At 43.0% G+C, this 17,399-nt stretch overlaps 1 protein-coding gene across 1 annotated transcript in view; it reads right to left on the bottom strand.

Moving 5' to 3' along the window:
- The window catches only part of CDH4 (cadherin 4), a 426,717-nt gene that overhangs the window by 94,502 nt on the left and 314,816 nt on the right, over positions 1–17,399 (bottom strand). The window contains exon 5 of the mRNA XM_027697374.1: positions 3,154–3,309. Coding sequence (XP_027553175.1) covers positions 3,154–3,309 — 156 coding nt within the window. The remainder of the gene's footprint in view (positions 1–3,153; positions 3,310–17,399) is intronic.

Below are 17,399 nucleotides of genomic sequence, written 5' to 3' on the forward strand. Positions count from 1 at the left end.
ACAGGGGAAGTTCTGCTGCAGAACTCCTGATCTAATTAGAAAAAAATCTCTTTCACCTTAGGGAATGAGGTAGGTTTCATCAGACAAATGGCTTGCTGAATGCGGGGGGAGTTAAAACACTAGTATGTTAAAAATGGTAGTCCTGAAGCAATACAGATAATTATGCATAAGAAAATATGTGTTGAAAATGTGGGAGTTAATGAAACAGAACTCTTCATATGTAGCCCCACAAACACTTGCAAATTATTGTTCTTTTTTTTTTATAATTAGTTTTTAGATTACCTGGGAATGAAAACAGCAAGGACAACACTTGACAGTGACAGAGATGCTGAAAAGCCTCGATTCTGTTCAGGGCTGCAGAAAACCTGAAGCTGTATAAATGCACCCAGAGTAGCAAGCCTGTATTGGACACAGAGCCCATGAACTGCTGGGTAAGAGGGACCTGGAGTGGTGCCTTGCAGCTCCACTGACATTCTCTACCCCAGCTGAAGAGTTAAGCTACTAATCCAAGCTAAAGGAAACTACAGCACATGTCAAACCAATTTAAAGGTGGCCAAGTTCTACAGTTCAGATCCAAGCCTACACCTCAGTCACTGCTCTTCTAGCACTCACTTCAAGCCTGGCTCCATGTTGTCTTTCCTTTCAGTTAGATACTTGGCTATAGAAAGTGGCATAAATTCACTGACTTTTTCAGAACTTCCACCAGCCAAGACTTTGGGCTGTATCTTCTTTCTGGAAGTCGGCCAAATTTTTTCCAGTTTCCAGCACTGTTCACTCCCACTGCAGGTTTCTGCTCTAGTGTTTGGGTCATTGCTTTGTTCATGGTGTATTTATAAATGCTTTGTGAAGAGTTAGTAAACGAACAATTGATGATTCAATAAATCATCATCCACTGCTACCAAGGCTGAAGGATCTAAAGGGCATTTACAGCTACAACTTAAAACACTCTCCATCACCTTCTACTGTTCTGCTAACAAAGATTTTCTATCACTCACTATTCCTGTCTATAAGGTCTCATAACATACTTATCAGTTATTCACTCTCTATAAAATACATTTCCTGTAACCTTCAGAGTGTGAATATGCTTATTTACATATGGATGTCACTAGTTCAAGGTTTCTGTAAGGAACAGAAAAGGCTGGAAATCCTGTGGTATGCACAAGGCAGACTCATCCCATCACCTTTGACAAGGCGAGAATTCAATTTATTGAATTCACTGTAACCGGTAGGGTCAGTTCATTTTTAGGGGGCACAGGATTTGTTATGATGGAGGACAAAATCTTTTTCACCTTATGTTTTTGACTGAGCGTCTGATCGCAGACTTCACAGCGGCTCCCTCAAAAGTGTTAACTTGTGTACTGTATTATTGACTACACTGATAATAACCTGGCACTGTTGAAACAATATCAACAACGCTGAGATGACACACACTTTATCTCAAATATTCCTTTTTCAAAACAACCTCTCTTCCTATTTTCTTAGGCACAACAAACAAAATAATTGTTCTTGTTCACAGAGGATAAAATAAAATAAAATAAAATCTTCTTTTACCCAGGGGAAATCTCTTTTTCCACCCAACTAAAGAGGTAATCTATTTTCTTTATCCTTCCACCCCAGTCCAGAAGCTGTGTCAACATGGTTAACTGGATACCTGATAAAGCTGACAGAATGTGCCTCTCCGACGGCGCAGTTCGGAATATGGTGTCAGTGGAAGCGACCTGTACCACTTCACCGACATTAGAGCACCCCTGGAATGGCTATTACGGTGCCAGTAGATGTGGCTAAGGCTGATAGCAATCCATGAAACAACCTTTCACAACCACTCCAGGAGAGAACTAAAGCGTGGACGCAGAAAATGTTTGAAATTTTGCAGGGCTATCATGCAAGGGGTCACATATTTTCTTTTTTAGCAATCTGTGGGACTGTATCTGCTGTGCAATTATGCTGTGCAACAGAGGGGCTAGGATTTATATCAAAACGTAGCAACCAATTACACTCCAAGCATTCTGCAGGTAGAGCATTTTATGAACTAGGATAGCATGAGGCACCACTTTTGAGTGTAATTAATCTTAATTAATTCCCTCATATTTAATATTAGCCTATCTGCGTATTTAAAAACCTATCTGACACACCCCCATCATACTGCCTGAGCATCTCCTAGTGAATTAAAATGAAAAATGACTATAGCAATTATTGCATGTTTAGCTGCAGTAATGATTCTTAAATTAGTAATTTCCCAAGACGTGCTAATGTAGTGACTGGCTTCTCATGGTTTTGGGTGGTTCAGTTTACTCATAAATTTGCATGGATTTAACAAGCAGTGCAAAGTTGTGCCCTTTTAAACAAATGACTCTGACTTTATGTCCGAAAAGGACATCAGTGTGTCACCACTGTCATAGAATCACAGAATTGTTTAAGTTGGAAAAGCCCTCTAAGATCATTAAGTCCAGCACTGCCAAGCCCACTGCTAAACCATGTCCCCAGGTGCCACATCTACATGTCCTTTAAATCCCTCCAGGGATGGGACTCCACCACTACCCTGGGCAGCCTGTGCCAGGGCTTGACAACCCTTTCTGCAAAGAAATTTTTCCTAATATCCAATCTAACCCTCCCCTGGCACAACTTGAGGCCTTTTCCTCTTGTCCTGTCACTTGTTACCTGGAAGAAGAGACCATCCCCAAACAGCTAGAATCCCCTTCCAGGTTGTAGAGAGTGAGAAGGTTCCCTCCCCAAGCTTCCTTTTCTCCAGTCTGAACACCTCCAGCTCCCTCGGCCACTCCCTATCAAACTTACTCTCTAGACCCCTCCTCAGCTCCCTTGCTCTTCCCTGGACATGCTCCAGCCCCTCAATGTTCTTCTTGTGGTGAGTGGCCCAAAACTGAACCCAGGATTGGAGGTGGGGCCTCACCAATGTGAGTACAGGGGGACTGTCACTGCCCTGGTCCTGCTGGCTACAGTATTGCTGATACACCCAGGATGCCACTGGCCTTCTTGGGCACGTGGGCACATGCTGGCTCATGTTCAGCTGCCACCAACCACCACTTGGCATTGGCTTGGCTGATTTAGCGCGTCCCTTCTTGAACCCAGCAATTCTGGTGCAGTTCTGCTCTGAGCTTGTGAGCCCAGACAAAACTCTTGGTGTTTGATGCTTACATGGTAGGAAGCTCTTTCCTCCCTGTCCATGGGGCGTGTCACGTACATCCTGCCAGACACAGGGTCAATGCTGAAGACTTCCATGGGCGGCTGGTCGGCTCCCACTCCAGTGATGCTGTACCTGATATGGATCTCCTTGTCCTTATCGGAACGGATCTGCAGGGAACAACGGAGACAGGAATCCATAAGTTCTGGACAAAAGCCAAATGGATGTTTAAGCAACTTTAAAGAACTGAGCCTGAAAGCTGCACAGATGTAACACCACTGCCAATTCTGACAAGGGAGCTGAATGCCAAAGGTTTGGAGAGAAGCCATGAAAAGTGTATTCCACATAGTTTCAGCTATTTTACTCCTCTTTTATTCATGATTATTCTCTAGAAATCATTGAAATTGTGAATTTTTGACTCACTCAAAATGCACAAAACCCACTGTTTACATATTACTGAAACCACAGTTTCCTTAAAGTGCCCAAATTTTTCAGCCATACCCAAAGTCTCCCAGCCATTAATCACTTCTGAAAATGCTGTCTGCAAGCTCCCACATCCTATTCTCAGTCCCTGTGACCGTGCACACAAATACTCCCATGAAATTTGAAGAACGGGGCTGTTTGCTCCCTCTTTGTCCAATTCTGCTAGCTTGATGAGGCCAGGTTGAGAATCCCCAGTGGGATATTACCATTTCAAGTGATTATTTGCTGAGGAGAATGATGTTTTGGACATTGTTTCTGAAAGCCCTTCCCTCCCATACCTTGCAAACAACACTGCAAACCAAGTACAGCACAACGAGTTACATGAACCTTGGATACAGAGCCAAGGAAAAAAAGAAGGGAGGTTAATATGTTGTCCTAGCAACCCTGACTATCTCTTTAAAACACAAATTTAATTTTCTGATCAAATGCTGAAAGAAGTTCTTGCAACAGCATGACTATTCCCGAAAGAAAGTGCAAGGTACAAATAAATTACCACCCCCTGCACCATCACAAACTGTCTTGGCACTGCAAAAGCGATGTGCATAATTTTTTCCCTAACAGGTCTATGAATACAACGAAGTAGTGGGAAGATAATAGAACCCTAGTAGCTGAGTGCATGTTATCACTTCTGCCATGGCAGCTGCACGCTTGGAGTGTGCTCAGTGGGTGCAAGAGACCCTGCGTCCCCCAAACAGTCCCAGTTTGGGGAGCAAGGATCCTTTCCCAAGGGAAGAGGAGGCTTTGCTTGTCAGGCAAAGGGATTGAGAAGGGGCTGTGGGCAGCTCTGCACTCCCCCTATATGTGACCTATTGATATTCCTTCCTCTCCTGAGGCAGGAGGCCGACGAGGTGCTGAACGTGTCGGTGCAGAGCAGTATCAGATCCCTGGCTCCGAGACTCTCCTTTGATACCTTTGTCCAGATCATCACCACGTTTGTACACTGTTTTCTTTGTACTGCCTCCACCAAACCGTCCGTTCCCGTTAACAGCTAATCATGTCACTTATTACAAGACACTGTCGGGATTGATCCGCGCGGCACCTGCGCTGCTGGAGCTGAAGGTCAGGGAATAGAGACAGTTTCATCTGTCTTTTCTCTGAAGGATTCACTGCTTGTTACACTATTAGAATCGAGGAAAACTGATTGGACTTACACTGGTATAGTCACTTAAAAAAAGGGACTGGGAACACTGAAAGTGCCCTCACGATGTCATACGGGTTTTTGTGGGCCTAGTGGGTATTTGCAACAGAGACCCAGGCAGACAGGCATGAATCCAATTTCCATTAGCAAATCTGTGGGTGAAGAAAGGTATATTAAAATCAAGCTTTGCTTGCACAACTGCGGTTTTAATGATGAAAGCTGACTCCCCATCTCAATAATTGAAGACCACAGCCCCCATTTTCAGAAGGTCAGCCCTCACCCTGCCAGAGGAAAGGGCTGGAAATCAAACTGGTTTCAATGTCTGTTCAAATGCACAGCTCAAGTCAGGGATTTCAAGAACCAACCCACTATGTCCACATCTGTAGCTTAAATTAAGTGATAATCTAGGAAGACACTGCTGGACCTCCAGCTTTGAGCCAGGGTGGGGTTCCCACCTTAGAAATTAAAAAGGGTAATGTGGGGGACACAGTTGTGTGTCTTCATCAGTGCAAGTCTGCACAGCTCCAAAGAATCCATAATGTAAATTTTTTCCTTAACAAAGGTGGAAAAACCTACAACAAACCAACCAAGGTATCTCCACTTTTCCTGCCTTTTTGCTCACTGGAACATGGAAACTGGGAGGGTCTCCCCATCCTGGCTCAACTGTGGCTGTACTTGAGCACAAGCACCAAAGAGCTAATCAGTCCCTCCAGAGAACCAAAATGGAAGCAGTTTTAACCCGAATCTCAGAAGAGGAGAGTCTGTTAGTTCTTCATGGACATTTTTCTGCTCTATTTCCTGTTGCATATAGTATCCAGATCCCATTGTGATAGAAGCATTAGAAATGCATAGAGAGAGACAGAAGCAGGGAAAAGGAGCCAGGATTTAAATATTCAGTGCTAAAGGCACTATATTTTATTTTCAGGAAACGCAGATAAACAGAAGCTCTCGAAGAAAGCTATGTATAGTTTAATAAAGTGTACGCTATAGGATGTCCTTGCAGCACTTTTATTAGCATTAATAGGGTCTAAGCTGTCTGTATGTAAATCATTGCAGATCTAGGAGATGAAATATATCATAAGACCCACACGACTTACCAATTATACTGAGAGAAATCCATGAGCTAATTATACTGCATTGAGCAAAACAAAGATAGGGGGAAATATGCTGCAAATATTCAGCAGTGACTCATTATTTGCTGTTAATTGTGATCATAATACAATGGTCTGCCTGTTACCTGTACTTAAATCCATTTGCAGTAAGAATACAAGGGTGTGAAGTGTTCAGAAAAAAATCATGTAAGAAGTAGCACTTGTCACAGAAAGTTGCCAAGACCATTCACAATGAAGCATAGTACATATTACTACCAGGGAGATATTTATCACACACATGCTTTTTATATTGGAACATATAATTTTAGCACTCTTAATGAGATTTAAAATAAAAAAAGATTTTTCAGTAATCCTTTAACATTTTGACCAAAGGTTTCATTTGCCTAATTCCCAGGGTGCAATTTAGTAAATCTTGTTGAGAAGTTAAGAACATTATCTGAACACAATGTAAGGTTTACTTCTTTTGTTGAAACCATTCCTGAAGCAGTTTACCATAATAATAATAATAAGAATAAAAACTCCTCTATTCCCAAGGAGCTCACTAGATCAGGAGAAAAAACCTACTGATTGGGGGAATTTACTGGTTCAGAAGGGAGTTACTTTTTCCCTCATTTATGCCTGTGAAGCAAGAAGAGATCCATATGATAATCTTCTGACTGGAGAACACACACAAGAATTTTCCTTTCATTTATCTCTCCTTTTATAAAGCAGTCAAGAGGTATGCAGGGCTCTGGGTTACAGAACAGATGGCAGAAGGATGGTTTTCCTTAGCTGCATTTATACATTTTTTACTCGGAGAACCCTTGGAGCTTTGAGCTTCTCCACTGCCAGGCATGAGACAACTCTGCATATGATGATGTGAGCAGGATGAATGATGATGGCTGATGACTGTCATAAGGGGAATTTGCTTGTAAAGCAGCTTTTATGCTCTAAAAAACCCCTCCGGGATGGAGCTTGGAGTGGATTGTTACACTGGTGAGGGAAAATGTCCCAGATCAAAAGGCAATTTATGTTGGAAGATGCAATCCCTTGTTCCTACCCTACCTCATGGACACAGGTGGCATTTTCCATGCAGGAAACCTCACCTACTCTGACAGATACAAATGGACCATCTGGGAAATGTGGGATCAGCCACCAAAGCCCCAGAGGGAACATGCTGCAGAGCCAGGCACTGCACTGGTGTTGCCAGCCCTCTGCTTGGCTGTGGCCAGCAAGGACAGGGTGGCCTTGCAGCCCAACAGCGAGTGGTTGGAGCTCAAAGCATTGATGCATCATCCAAAACAGAGCACAGGGGCTGCTGTCAATGTTTGCAACTCAGAACCAGAATGCCACGAGTCTGACTCAGCCCTTGTTTCTATAGACTATTTCCAGGAACAGGAGAAATGGTGTGATTTCACAGATGGGCATTTTCTACTGTGGGTTCTGATATAATAACTAAAATGTGTGAAAATGAACATTGCAACTCCTGAGATAATACAGGGCTAAGCCCTTCTGAGCTGGCTTTTTCCTCTGCAGCAATGTCACATTTAGACAGAAAAGCAGCCTGTGCTTGTGGCACAGGACTGCATCCTGCTTTTATAGGTAACATCTTAGGGTTTGTGCATCTCCATCAGGATTTACTGGGCAGCTAAACCATTCCCACAAGTTTTACTGGTGAACAGAATTTCAGGTGATGAGCTCCTCTAAGGCACCAGATTTTGTTGCTGTTTTTCTCCTGTTGATCCATGTCCTAGTGCTCTCAGCACTTCCCTTTCTCGCCGAGGGGGTTTGAATTCATGAGCCCTCCCTCTCACCCGACAGATGACAGAAGCCACCACAGATCCCTGTAATGCTCCCATGCCAGGAGCAGAGGTGATACAGACTATGGAGAGCTGTGTGGTCAGCAGATTGGAGGGCACCAGTGAGACCATTAATGGAGCATGACATTGCCAGAAAAAAGGTCCCCAATGGAGACTGTTCAGATACCAGGAAAGGAAATGCCTGGAGGCCTAGGAAATGGGGTGTGTAAGGAAAAGCTGAACAAACAAAGACAACTGAGCCTACAGAAGAGGTGACTGCAACAACAGTGCTCCTGTACCTAAAAAACTATATTTAGAGAATTTCATGATCTCTACATGATCTGGGTTCTGCCCATCACCATGTAATGGTAACATATGAGTGCCTGGAAATGTATCAGGAGAAAGCAAAGCAGGACATTTATTCTCTGCTACATTTTCCTTCCACAGAGCAAACTAGAAAATAAATTTCCCTTTCAGTTCTTCATCTTGCTCTATAACATATGGAGTCAAGAATGCCCTTCAAAAAACACTTAGTTTCCCAAATCTCCCACAGAATACTATGCAACATTTGCTCTAACATGACCTGGGGATACTTAGACTTGATTTTTTTGTTTTATAAAGCCCATTATAATTATTAATGAACACATAAAATAATGTAAATGATAAGCAGTGTCTTTTATTATTAAGCTCTTAGCTATTTTGCCCATTAAGAAAACCAAATTAAAATAATTGAAGACTATAATCTGTCATGCATTCAAAATGCTCCATAGAAATTCAGACAGGCAAACATATTCAAAGCCTTTAAAAGAGCACACTTAAGAGTCAGTCTAAGCATTCCAGGATTGGCTCATTAATTTTAGTGGAAATATTTTAATTCAACTACTCTTACTGCTTATTGAAATCTTTGCTAAGGACTTACTTATTTATTTTTAACTGAATTTGCAATATGTTTAGGACTCATTTGTATAAAAGTTCTTAACTCTTATTTCACAGTTGTTTTAGAAGCCAGTAAAGAGACACATCTCCAGCCCTGTATTTCCAAACAAATTACTATGTGTTGCTGAAAGAATCACATATGGTTTCAATAAAAAGATACAGAAGTCAAGCAGACAGAGAAAAATTAATACAGATTTGGAGACCCAGCCAGGTGAAGGTGACATTTATTAACTTCTGTCTCCTTTTATCACACTTGCCAATGATCCCCAGCTACGTCCCAGAAAGAAATGAAAAAACAAACAAACAAACAAAAACCCCAGAAGATCCTCTAAAACATTTCCTTTGTCTTTGGATAAAAAAGTCTCTTCTGTGCCTTGCAAAGGGGATGTTTGGACATGGCAAGGGCAGCTGCCATGTTTGAATAAAACCAGCAATTCTGCCAACTCCAACACTGGGTTTAACAGCAGCCTGCCCTGCAAGTCTTCATCCCCCACTGGACAAAAGGACTATCGACTGAGCTGAGTTTCCCATGGCAGTGGTGTTTGCAAACAAGGTTAATTGGGAAAGATCTCTACTGGCAAAGAAAGAAGGGATGGAATCGCACATTCATACTTGTGGATTTCTTTTTTCCCTCAACTGGGACTTGTTTCATCTCACAGAAGATTTTCTAAAAACTGTATCTGGTCTCAGATAAACAGAAGTGAAGCAAGCCTTTCCAGAGTGAAATCTATCCTCCTGTCTTGAAGGCTTAAGTATACATCAAATTTCATGGAAGAAAGGTTTTCTCTTTCCACATATTGTAGAGAGAGAACCAAGGACTACACTTAAACTAGATACCCAGTTTTCACATGATTGAGATTCACTGTGATTAACACCTTTCTTCCAGCAGTTACAAACAGCATTTCACTACTATCATTGCTACTGTCCAAGAGCTTAAGTTTCTCCCTCTTCTTTAAAATACAAATCCAAAGCCAAACTATAAAACACTCCCTTTGTCCCGATGCCTGGATCTCTCCTATGTCAGGTTAAATCCTCCTCTGCTCCAGCTGAAATCTGTGCAAACTGAATTATAACATATTTATTTTGATGATAAAAGAGATTACAAGTAGCATGCCAGAAGGATTAAAGCTGTCATTTATGTTATTGATGTAACTGATGATGCAGCCTGCATTGGAGGAAGAAACAAAACTATGAGATGTTTGAACCTGAAAGAGAAGAACCTCTCCTGCCTGCCTGGCTTGTGCTGCACCACCTCCAGAGGAGCCCATTCCCATTAAGCTCGTCTGCTCCTTACCAGGAGGATTTGCTTCCTCTGCACGGACACTGCGAGTGCTTGGCTAAGGTGCTTCCCCAAATGTTCAGCAGCTGACAGCTTCCAACATTTCACAGGTCCTCTGGCTTCCATGTGGCTCCCTCTGTCCAAGGGCCCCTCTCCAACCCTGCTGCTCCCTTCAGGCCAATTACATCCACAGGGACACCCTCCTCTGGAGGATTCCCTATGCCCATTGGTAGCTTTGATAGTTTTCACTCCTTCTCTCCCTTCCAAGTTTTTTTTTAATTGCTTACCAGGATTTTTCTCCTCTACCTGGAAGAAAATGTAACACTGAGCAGATGGAGAACAGCACATAAATCAAGCTCAATAAGGAGCTGGTAATGCAGTGGGAGAGGAGAATTTCTGCCTGTGACTCTGGCCAGTAACTGTGTGTGACCCCACACATAAGCACAGGATGAAATTGAACTCGTCACACTCACAGTCTAATTCAAAACTACCATTATTCTGCTCGGATAAAAGCAAAATAACAATCCCTTTGCCTAGGAAACCGAATTTTGTACATGATCAGGTGAGATGCTACAAGCACAGAACACCTGGTGTGCAGCAGCACATTCAGGCCAAGGGATCTGCTGCAGCTTGACTTTGCTTTCCTACCTGCTGAAACAGCAAAGAATTTATGTTTTAGCATGAGTTTTCCTGACACAACAAGACTGAGGTCTGCAGGGCTCATGGGGCCAGTCTGCTCTCTATGTAATGGTAGCTGGGCCAAAGTTTCTGAGTGGTGACTTGGGACTGCCAGCAGCTCAGATGATGGCAGACCTGCCAGGTCTCTCTTTACCAGTAAAAACACGGTAAATTGCAATTTGTTGCATGGTCTTCATGATTAAATAATTAAGTAATTTTCATTACTCGCTATTATGAAGGTCAAGAAGGCAATGTGTCTGTATCAGGAACAGGCCAATGCTAATGGATCTTCCACAACTAATGGTAATTGATACGGCACAGCAATTTCTAAAGCAATATGTGCCTTTCTTTGGGCCTTTTGCAGCCAGTTCAGTTTTTAAGAACTCCACTGTGGAAAGGCTTCAGACTGCAGCAAGGTGAGAGACAGGGAGGAGAGTGTCTCTGATGGGAAGAGAAGATTACAGTGGATCAGCAGAACACCTCCACGTGACCAACACCTTATCACTGCCAGAACATTGATAGCAGAAGCAACAAAACTCATTTTTACTACTCTTTCCCTTATCTGTCTTACAAGAGAGCAGATTCTTCACTGCAGTGACTGAAGGCATCCCAGTGGAGCTGATGTGCTGCTATCAGGTGAATTTTGGCCCTGAAGAACTGAGGCTCGTTCATACTGTGCAAGATGCAAGTGGCTGATACAGACTGACTGGGATTTGAACCAGAGGCACAAGCCCTCCTCTGCTGTGGAGGATGCTCCACGACAAAAGGTGAAAGGAAATACCTCTGAGAGTTCAAAACACACTGCTCTTATTCCTGTGCCAGAGCAGTCGTGACAGGCAAGAGAAGATCATCCTTCAAAATCTATTTATGAAGGGCTACACACACTGTTTCTTTGCCCAGGGTACCATCCTGCAGTGCCTTTCTGCAGCTGACCCCGCAGCTGTCTGGGATGGCTACGCCCAAACGAAGGCAAAGCCAAGAAAAATAAATCAGGGCAGTGGGGATTTGTCCTCATTTCTTTTTGAAGTGTATCTGTCCTGAAGCCTTATGTCATTACATCGTATCTGCCACAAAACCAGCCCGGAAAAGAGACTCCAGCACCTTTCTGGGAAGAATTGAGCAGGAAACCTGAATGCCCAGTGAAGAAGATAAACAAGGGCAGCAACTACTGACCTACACAGGAGTAACCTGACCACTGTAACTAATGATCAAGGCCCTCAGCTGGTATAAATCAGTGTAGACTCTCTGGCTTCAAACAGAGACATGCTAATTTATTTCAGCTAAAAATCCGGCCCGTGGCACTTAAAAATTTAGCTGCACATCAGAAGAACAAGTGAAGAATGATCTTCTTACAATGACACACAACAACTTAACACAAGCAGCAGTCCCCCTGTAGGACAGTGAGCTCGGACACAGGGAACAAGCATTCAGTGGAGAACAAACCCACTGGTGTCCTCAGGAAGGGAGTTTTACACAGAATCAAGGGGTATAATTGGTCTTAGTATGACCTTTGCTTTTGCAGTGAGCTCTGGCTTTTCCAGTCACATACAGACATGCATTGAACTCGCAATGGCATGATGCCTACAGATATTACTGATCATGGACGAGTGATGCTGTGACATGATTGTGAATGCTGGTCTCAGCATAAAATAAAGCTTTTGGACCTGTCTGCAAATAGCTAACAATAGGAAACAACAAAAGCCTCCAGTGTGTCTATTTTGGAGAACAAAATCTGCTGAGGCTCATGTTTGAGACACTACTTTGGGATGCTTGCAGAGCAGGATTTAAAGCTCTGCAGCTCTCAAAGTCTCTCTAAAATGTTTAATTATAGGAAAAGCAAACCCTTTTGTTTGCTCTGTAGGGTAGATTACACGGCACAGTGTATAGAGAAGTTATTTCAGTGGTCAGTAAAGGGAAACACCAACGTGAGGAGGCAGGAAATGAAGTTCTTGTTATGCACTAAAGGAGCAATGCCAATGGGCATCTGTGCCGTAGACTCAATGATCTGTAAGGGTCCCTTCCAACTTGAGACAGTCTATGATTCCGTGATTTATTGCCCACTCAACAAAGCCAGTGTGAGATGACTTTGGTCCTAGTGCTTCGTGCATTAGGGACAGGAGATTGCCTGCATGGAAATTTCAAACCTGGCTGAACTCTGCTCCTTTGGAACGAATTCACAGGGCTGAATTTCTGGCAACTTTTTCGTTGACTCTATTTCTGTGTGGGTTTGATCTAAGAGCCCTGCTTGCTTTGACTTGAATTCATGTTAGACTTATTCATATGACTTATTGATGCACTTCCCATGCACACACTTTTAATGCAAGAGGCAGACAGGCCAGCTTGAGGACATGGTGCCATAGATTTTAAAAAAAAGAAAAAAAGCAATAATTTCTGAGATGTTGTAGAGCCTCCTCATATTTCAAGTCCATTCATGGCACATTCTGTTTTTGGATTTAACCCTCCAAAGCCAGTAACAGTCCTCAAGGGTCCCAAACACAAGCTTCCCACCCTCCCAAAACCCCAATAACAATAACTGCATTCACATCATCCTCCTAACAAGGGTGGTGGGGTCCAGTCTGGTCTGGGATGCTAATTCTCAACTGCCTTTTTAATTGCAGATACTCTGACAGACATATTGAACTTCTTGTTTAGTTTTTTTTTCCCAGCATTATTAATTGATAATTTAATTTCTGATCTGGTGAATTACATGCAATTCCTTCCCCATCAGTGAAATGACAAGTTTAGAGCAGAATAGTTTAGGTAAGCAGATTGTCAGTGCTTATGGCTGTAAGACATAATTATGTACAGCCAACTGTGTAACGCGCTTGAAAAAATTATAAGCCTAGGCACAGAAATTAAAATTATTTCAAGATGAAGTTGTACAAATACAGCTGCAAAAAGCTGCAAAATCCTATTAATTTATTCCAACTGTAGTGGGTAGTGCAGGGGGGATCCAGCCCCCGCCGTCCTGCCAAAAGAAGTTTAACTTCCAAACCCAGCAAATAAAGGGCTGGATGTTTAAATCTAAAATATGGCTCCAGAAGACTATTTCAGCTATTATTTATGTACTCATAAACTTCTGGGCATCAGCTGGGAACTTGGTATGATGACTCCTCAGCGTCAGGGCAAACATTAAATGCTGAATTACCATATGTCAGCTTAGGGTAGTTAATAATTCTACTGCATCTTGGACAACTTGAAGGCTTTTCTGAAATTGCTGTCAAATAGAATCTTTCTTTCAATCAATAAAGCAGCACAATGAAATACACTATTTGTGGTGTCGAAAAGACTAGATTAGCAAAATACTGTAAATGCAACTGGCAGGGACAACAAACTGCATCTCTTAACCAGAGACGCCCAATAAGCACATCAATACTTTCAACGAGGTGACCCACACGAGGGAAAGGCACGTGCCTGTACATCACACACCTGTTTCTCTGTTACCCGCACTTCTGGTTTGCCACCAAAGCCCTCCCAAGCCCTGAGCTGTGCATTATCTGTGGATCTAACAGGCAGCAGGTAATTACGGGAGCGATGTTTGTTCTACACCGCTGGGTCCATCAGTCGCAGCCGGAGGAGTGAAATAGAGAACGACTGCGAGCAGGGGGAACCCGTCCGACCTGCTGCTTGTTTTCCAAGCTGTGTAATAGAGATATCCCTGGCAATGCTGAGGGAGGGTGAGGACCAGCAGCAATCTCTAGGAACAGCCAAATCAGGTAGGAAATGCAGAAATCTGCACACTGGGCTTCACTTAGAGGGGTGCTACCAACTCGAGATTGCACTTCTGCTGCTACTTTTACTCTCAGTCAAGCACAGCTACAACAAACACACACTACTACAGCAAGTAAAACAGATTGGAAGAAATGTTGTTTCCTCTGTGCATTTGACAGCATCAATGACACATTTACTCAACACTAGCAAATCAGGACCAGATCCCCAGTGCAACTATGTTCCTGCAAAAGCACCTGAAACCCAAGTCAAACTATTCCTAGGGTTTCCTGCACATCTTACTATGGATATGCAGAACATCTGGTCCTGGCTTCCCACAGTCCAGCCACAGGACACTGTGGCTTTTATGTGAGCCCTGGAAGAGATTTTTCCTTAACACCAACTGAAAGCAAAGGTGTTGCACTGCAGATGGCTTTGCTGTGCAGCACCCAGCCTGCTCCTCGCTGCCATGAGCAGCCCTCCAGGAACAGAGCTGGGAAACCCTGCTCCAGTTTCTTTTTTTGAAGCACAAATGAAACCTGAGCTCTTACAACATCTCTGTGTTTGTCATGCTCTTTGTTCTCTTGCCTATATTCACTGTCATGTCAGATTTTATAGTTCAATTGTGAGTCAGAAATACGCTCTCTGGGTCTTACAGATCCATCCCATGCAGCACACACACCTTCCCAAAGCCTTGTTGGAGACTGCTGACAGTAGGAGTGGAGCTGAAACATAGTGGTCCCCAGCAACCTTAAAAACCATCAGCAGTGAGTAAATGAAAACCATTTTTTACAGCACATTTTTTGAGCATTTTGACTTTTGGTAATTCAGGTCACTCCATCCGATGTTCCGTTGCTGATAGATTTAGTTGTAGTGGTTGTTCTTAGGCTGCAGGGCCCTGAGAAAGTGATGTGAAAGTTGGTGGTGGCAGGAAATTGCCTTCATAATACTTTCAATTTAAAAAAAGTTGATAATGACGCAGGGAATGGGTCCTGTGGGAAAGCATGAGGCTTGAAAATAATCCACCAGCAAAAGAATTGTGAACTGCTGGCTTTTGGCATTTAATTGGGATGGAATTACAGGTCAGTCTCCTCCACCAATACTATGCATACTCAAAAGGTGACAGTAAAAACAACAGATTATTATTATTATTATTTCCTACAGTATCTTTTTTTTTTGAATCAGAGGAAATTAAAAGAAAACAGTCTGCCACGTACCCAAATCACACAGCTGCTTTCAGCATGGCTTCTCTTAGTTCAGCTGCTTTACACCGACTTCTACTGGCTGCCAAGCTGACCCAGTATTTCTGTGGTGATTAGAGTGGGATATCGCTTCATGTTTATTTCTAGGAAAGCTCAAAGTTGGCTCTTGTGCCTTTGAGAAGTTGGATGTATGTGGGGAAATGATGTTTCGTCAAACTCTAAATCTTCAGGGCTTTTTTTTCTCTTTTTCAGTAAGAAGCAGGAGGAAGATTTCCTGACCCTCTGAACTATCCCTGGGTTTGAATACGCTACATGGCATGCCTGTAAACACAAGAAGAAAGCTCTTGTGTGAAACTTCTTAAACTGCAGAGGATGACGGACAGCAAATGGGATGCAAGCCAAGGAACATGACAATTAGCACAGAGAAAGTTTTCAGGGTTTATTCCATCAGTCAGCACTTAAAGAGGCTTTGAAGGGGAAAAAAAGATCCTTTTCATATTAATCCACTACTTCTGCACTTTCCCCCTATTCCATGGATTTAGTACTTAGCTGCTAAATATCTATATGCAGAGCTTTATTAAGAGGAGTTGGTTTACTTTTTGAAAGATTCCACATCCATTAGTTCATAGAGAGAAAAGAGGCAAAATCATTTCGCCTGCTGCAGCACCCAGAGTTTAAATGACGATTTACTCTTCCCCAGCTTTTAGTACTTAAAGATGTGGATGAGAGAAGAGCTAGCATTTCTTGCAATGGTATTTCTGGTCATCACCCTACTAAAGAGTCGGTTGTGCTACTGATGATAAAGCAACTCAGTGAAAAGCAAAGGGAAAATCCCTCCCATTTCACCCCATTTCTGTTTTATCTTGGCAGACTTCACATCTGAAGAGGCACCTTACTGTTCCAAGAAAAAATATTTTCTTTTTTCTTTAAAAAGAAAAAGTTCTCTCAAGCAAGAACTTGGGCAACAGCAGGGGACAACGCCATGCCAGTATTAATTAGTGAATTCCAAATGAATCATAGTTTGTGCTTAGCAGGGTATGCTTGAAAACCATGTGAACTTTTAAAATGCTGTATTGAGCATACTAGTTACAGCTCACTTCTTATATATTTTTTAATAAGACTAACAAAGAAAGAGTTGCTTTGGAAGGGCATCTTATTCATTTCCTTCATGGCCCTGTTCCCAGACATTTGTGTTCTTGCCCATCTCTTTATTTGGAGGTTGACACCCCCCCTTAGCTCATCCCTTTTGGTTCGAGGCCACTACTGGGGGACAGCATTTTTACTCTAATTAAGAGGTGGCATGTGTGGTTGGCCCCACTGCAACCAGAATCACCAAGCAGGGGGTGCACTGTGACATGCCACACTTGTCATCTCCGTGCCTCTTTGATCCTGAGCCCCCAGGACTCCAAGACGTGCCTTCCCTGCCGAGGGACGATGCTCCTGTCTCTCTGTGCCAGCAGGTCGGTGCTTCCATGCAACCAACTCCCTGCCTCAGCACAGGAGGCAGAACCTGGCAGTGGGTACACATGGCAGCTACTGCAGTGATGGACTCTGATCTTAATTTCAGGATTATTTAGGTTGTGATTAAGCTGGGGCACCTGCCAGTGCAAGGCTCATCAATTCTCTTTGATTTGCAAGACTCTGCATCTGTGTCAGAACTTCAATTTCAATGCAGACTCCATTGCTGTTTTTCCTCTCTTTCACTTCAATATTGAGTTTAAAAGACACAGGAGCTGAGAGAAGAGACTGATGCACTGGTCCAGGGAAAGCAGCCATAGGAGGCTGTGAGCATTCACTCAGGTAGCATGCAAGGAGAAAAACATGCCCTTGGCAAGCTAAGAAACGAGAGATTCCCAAGTCTCCTTATGCTTTCCCTTATCCTGGCAAACACAACTGAAAGTGCACAGAAGAGCTGGGGGCTATTGCAACCTAAAGAACAACTGCAG

The sequence above is a fragment of the Neopelma chrysocephalum genome, unplaced genomic scaffold, assembly GCF_003984885.1.
Source record: "Neopelma chrysocephalum unplaced genomic scaffold, ASM398488v2 Primary Assembly neopelma1_119, whole genome shotgun sequence".
NCBI classification, from domain to species: domain Eukaryota; kingdom Metazoa; phylum Chordata; class Aves; order Passeriformes; family Pipridae; genus Neopelma; species Neopelma chrysocephalum.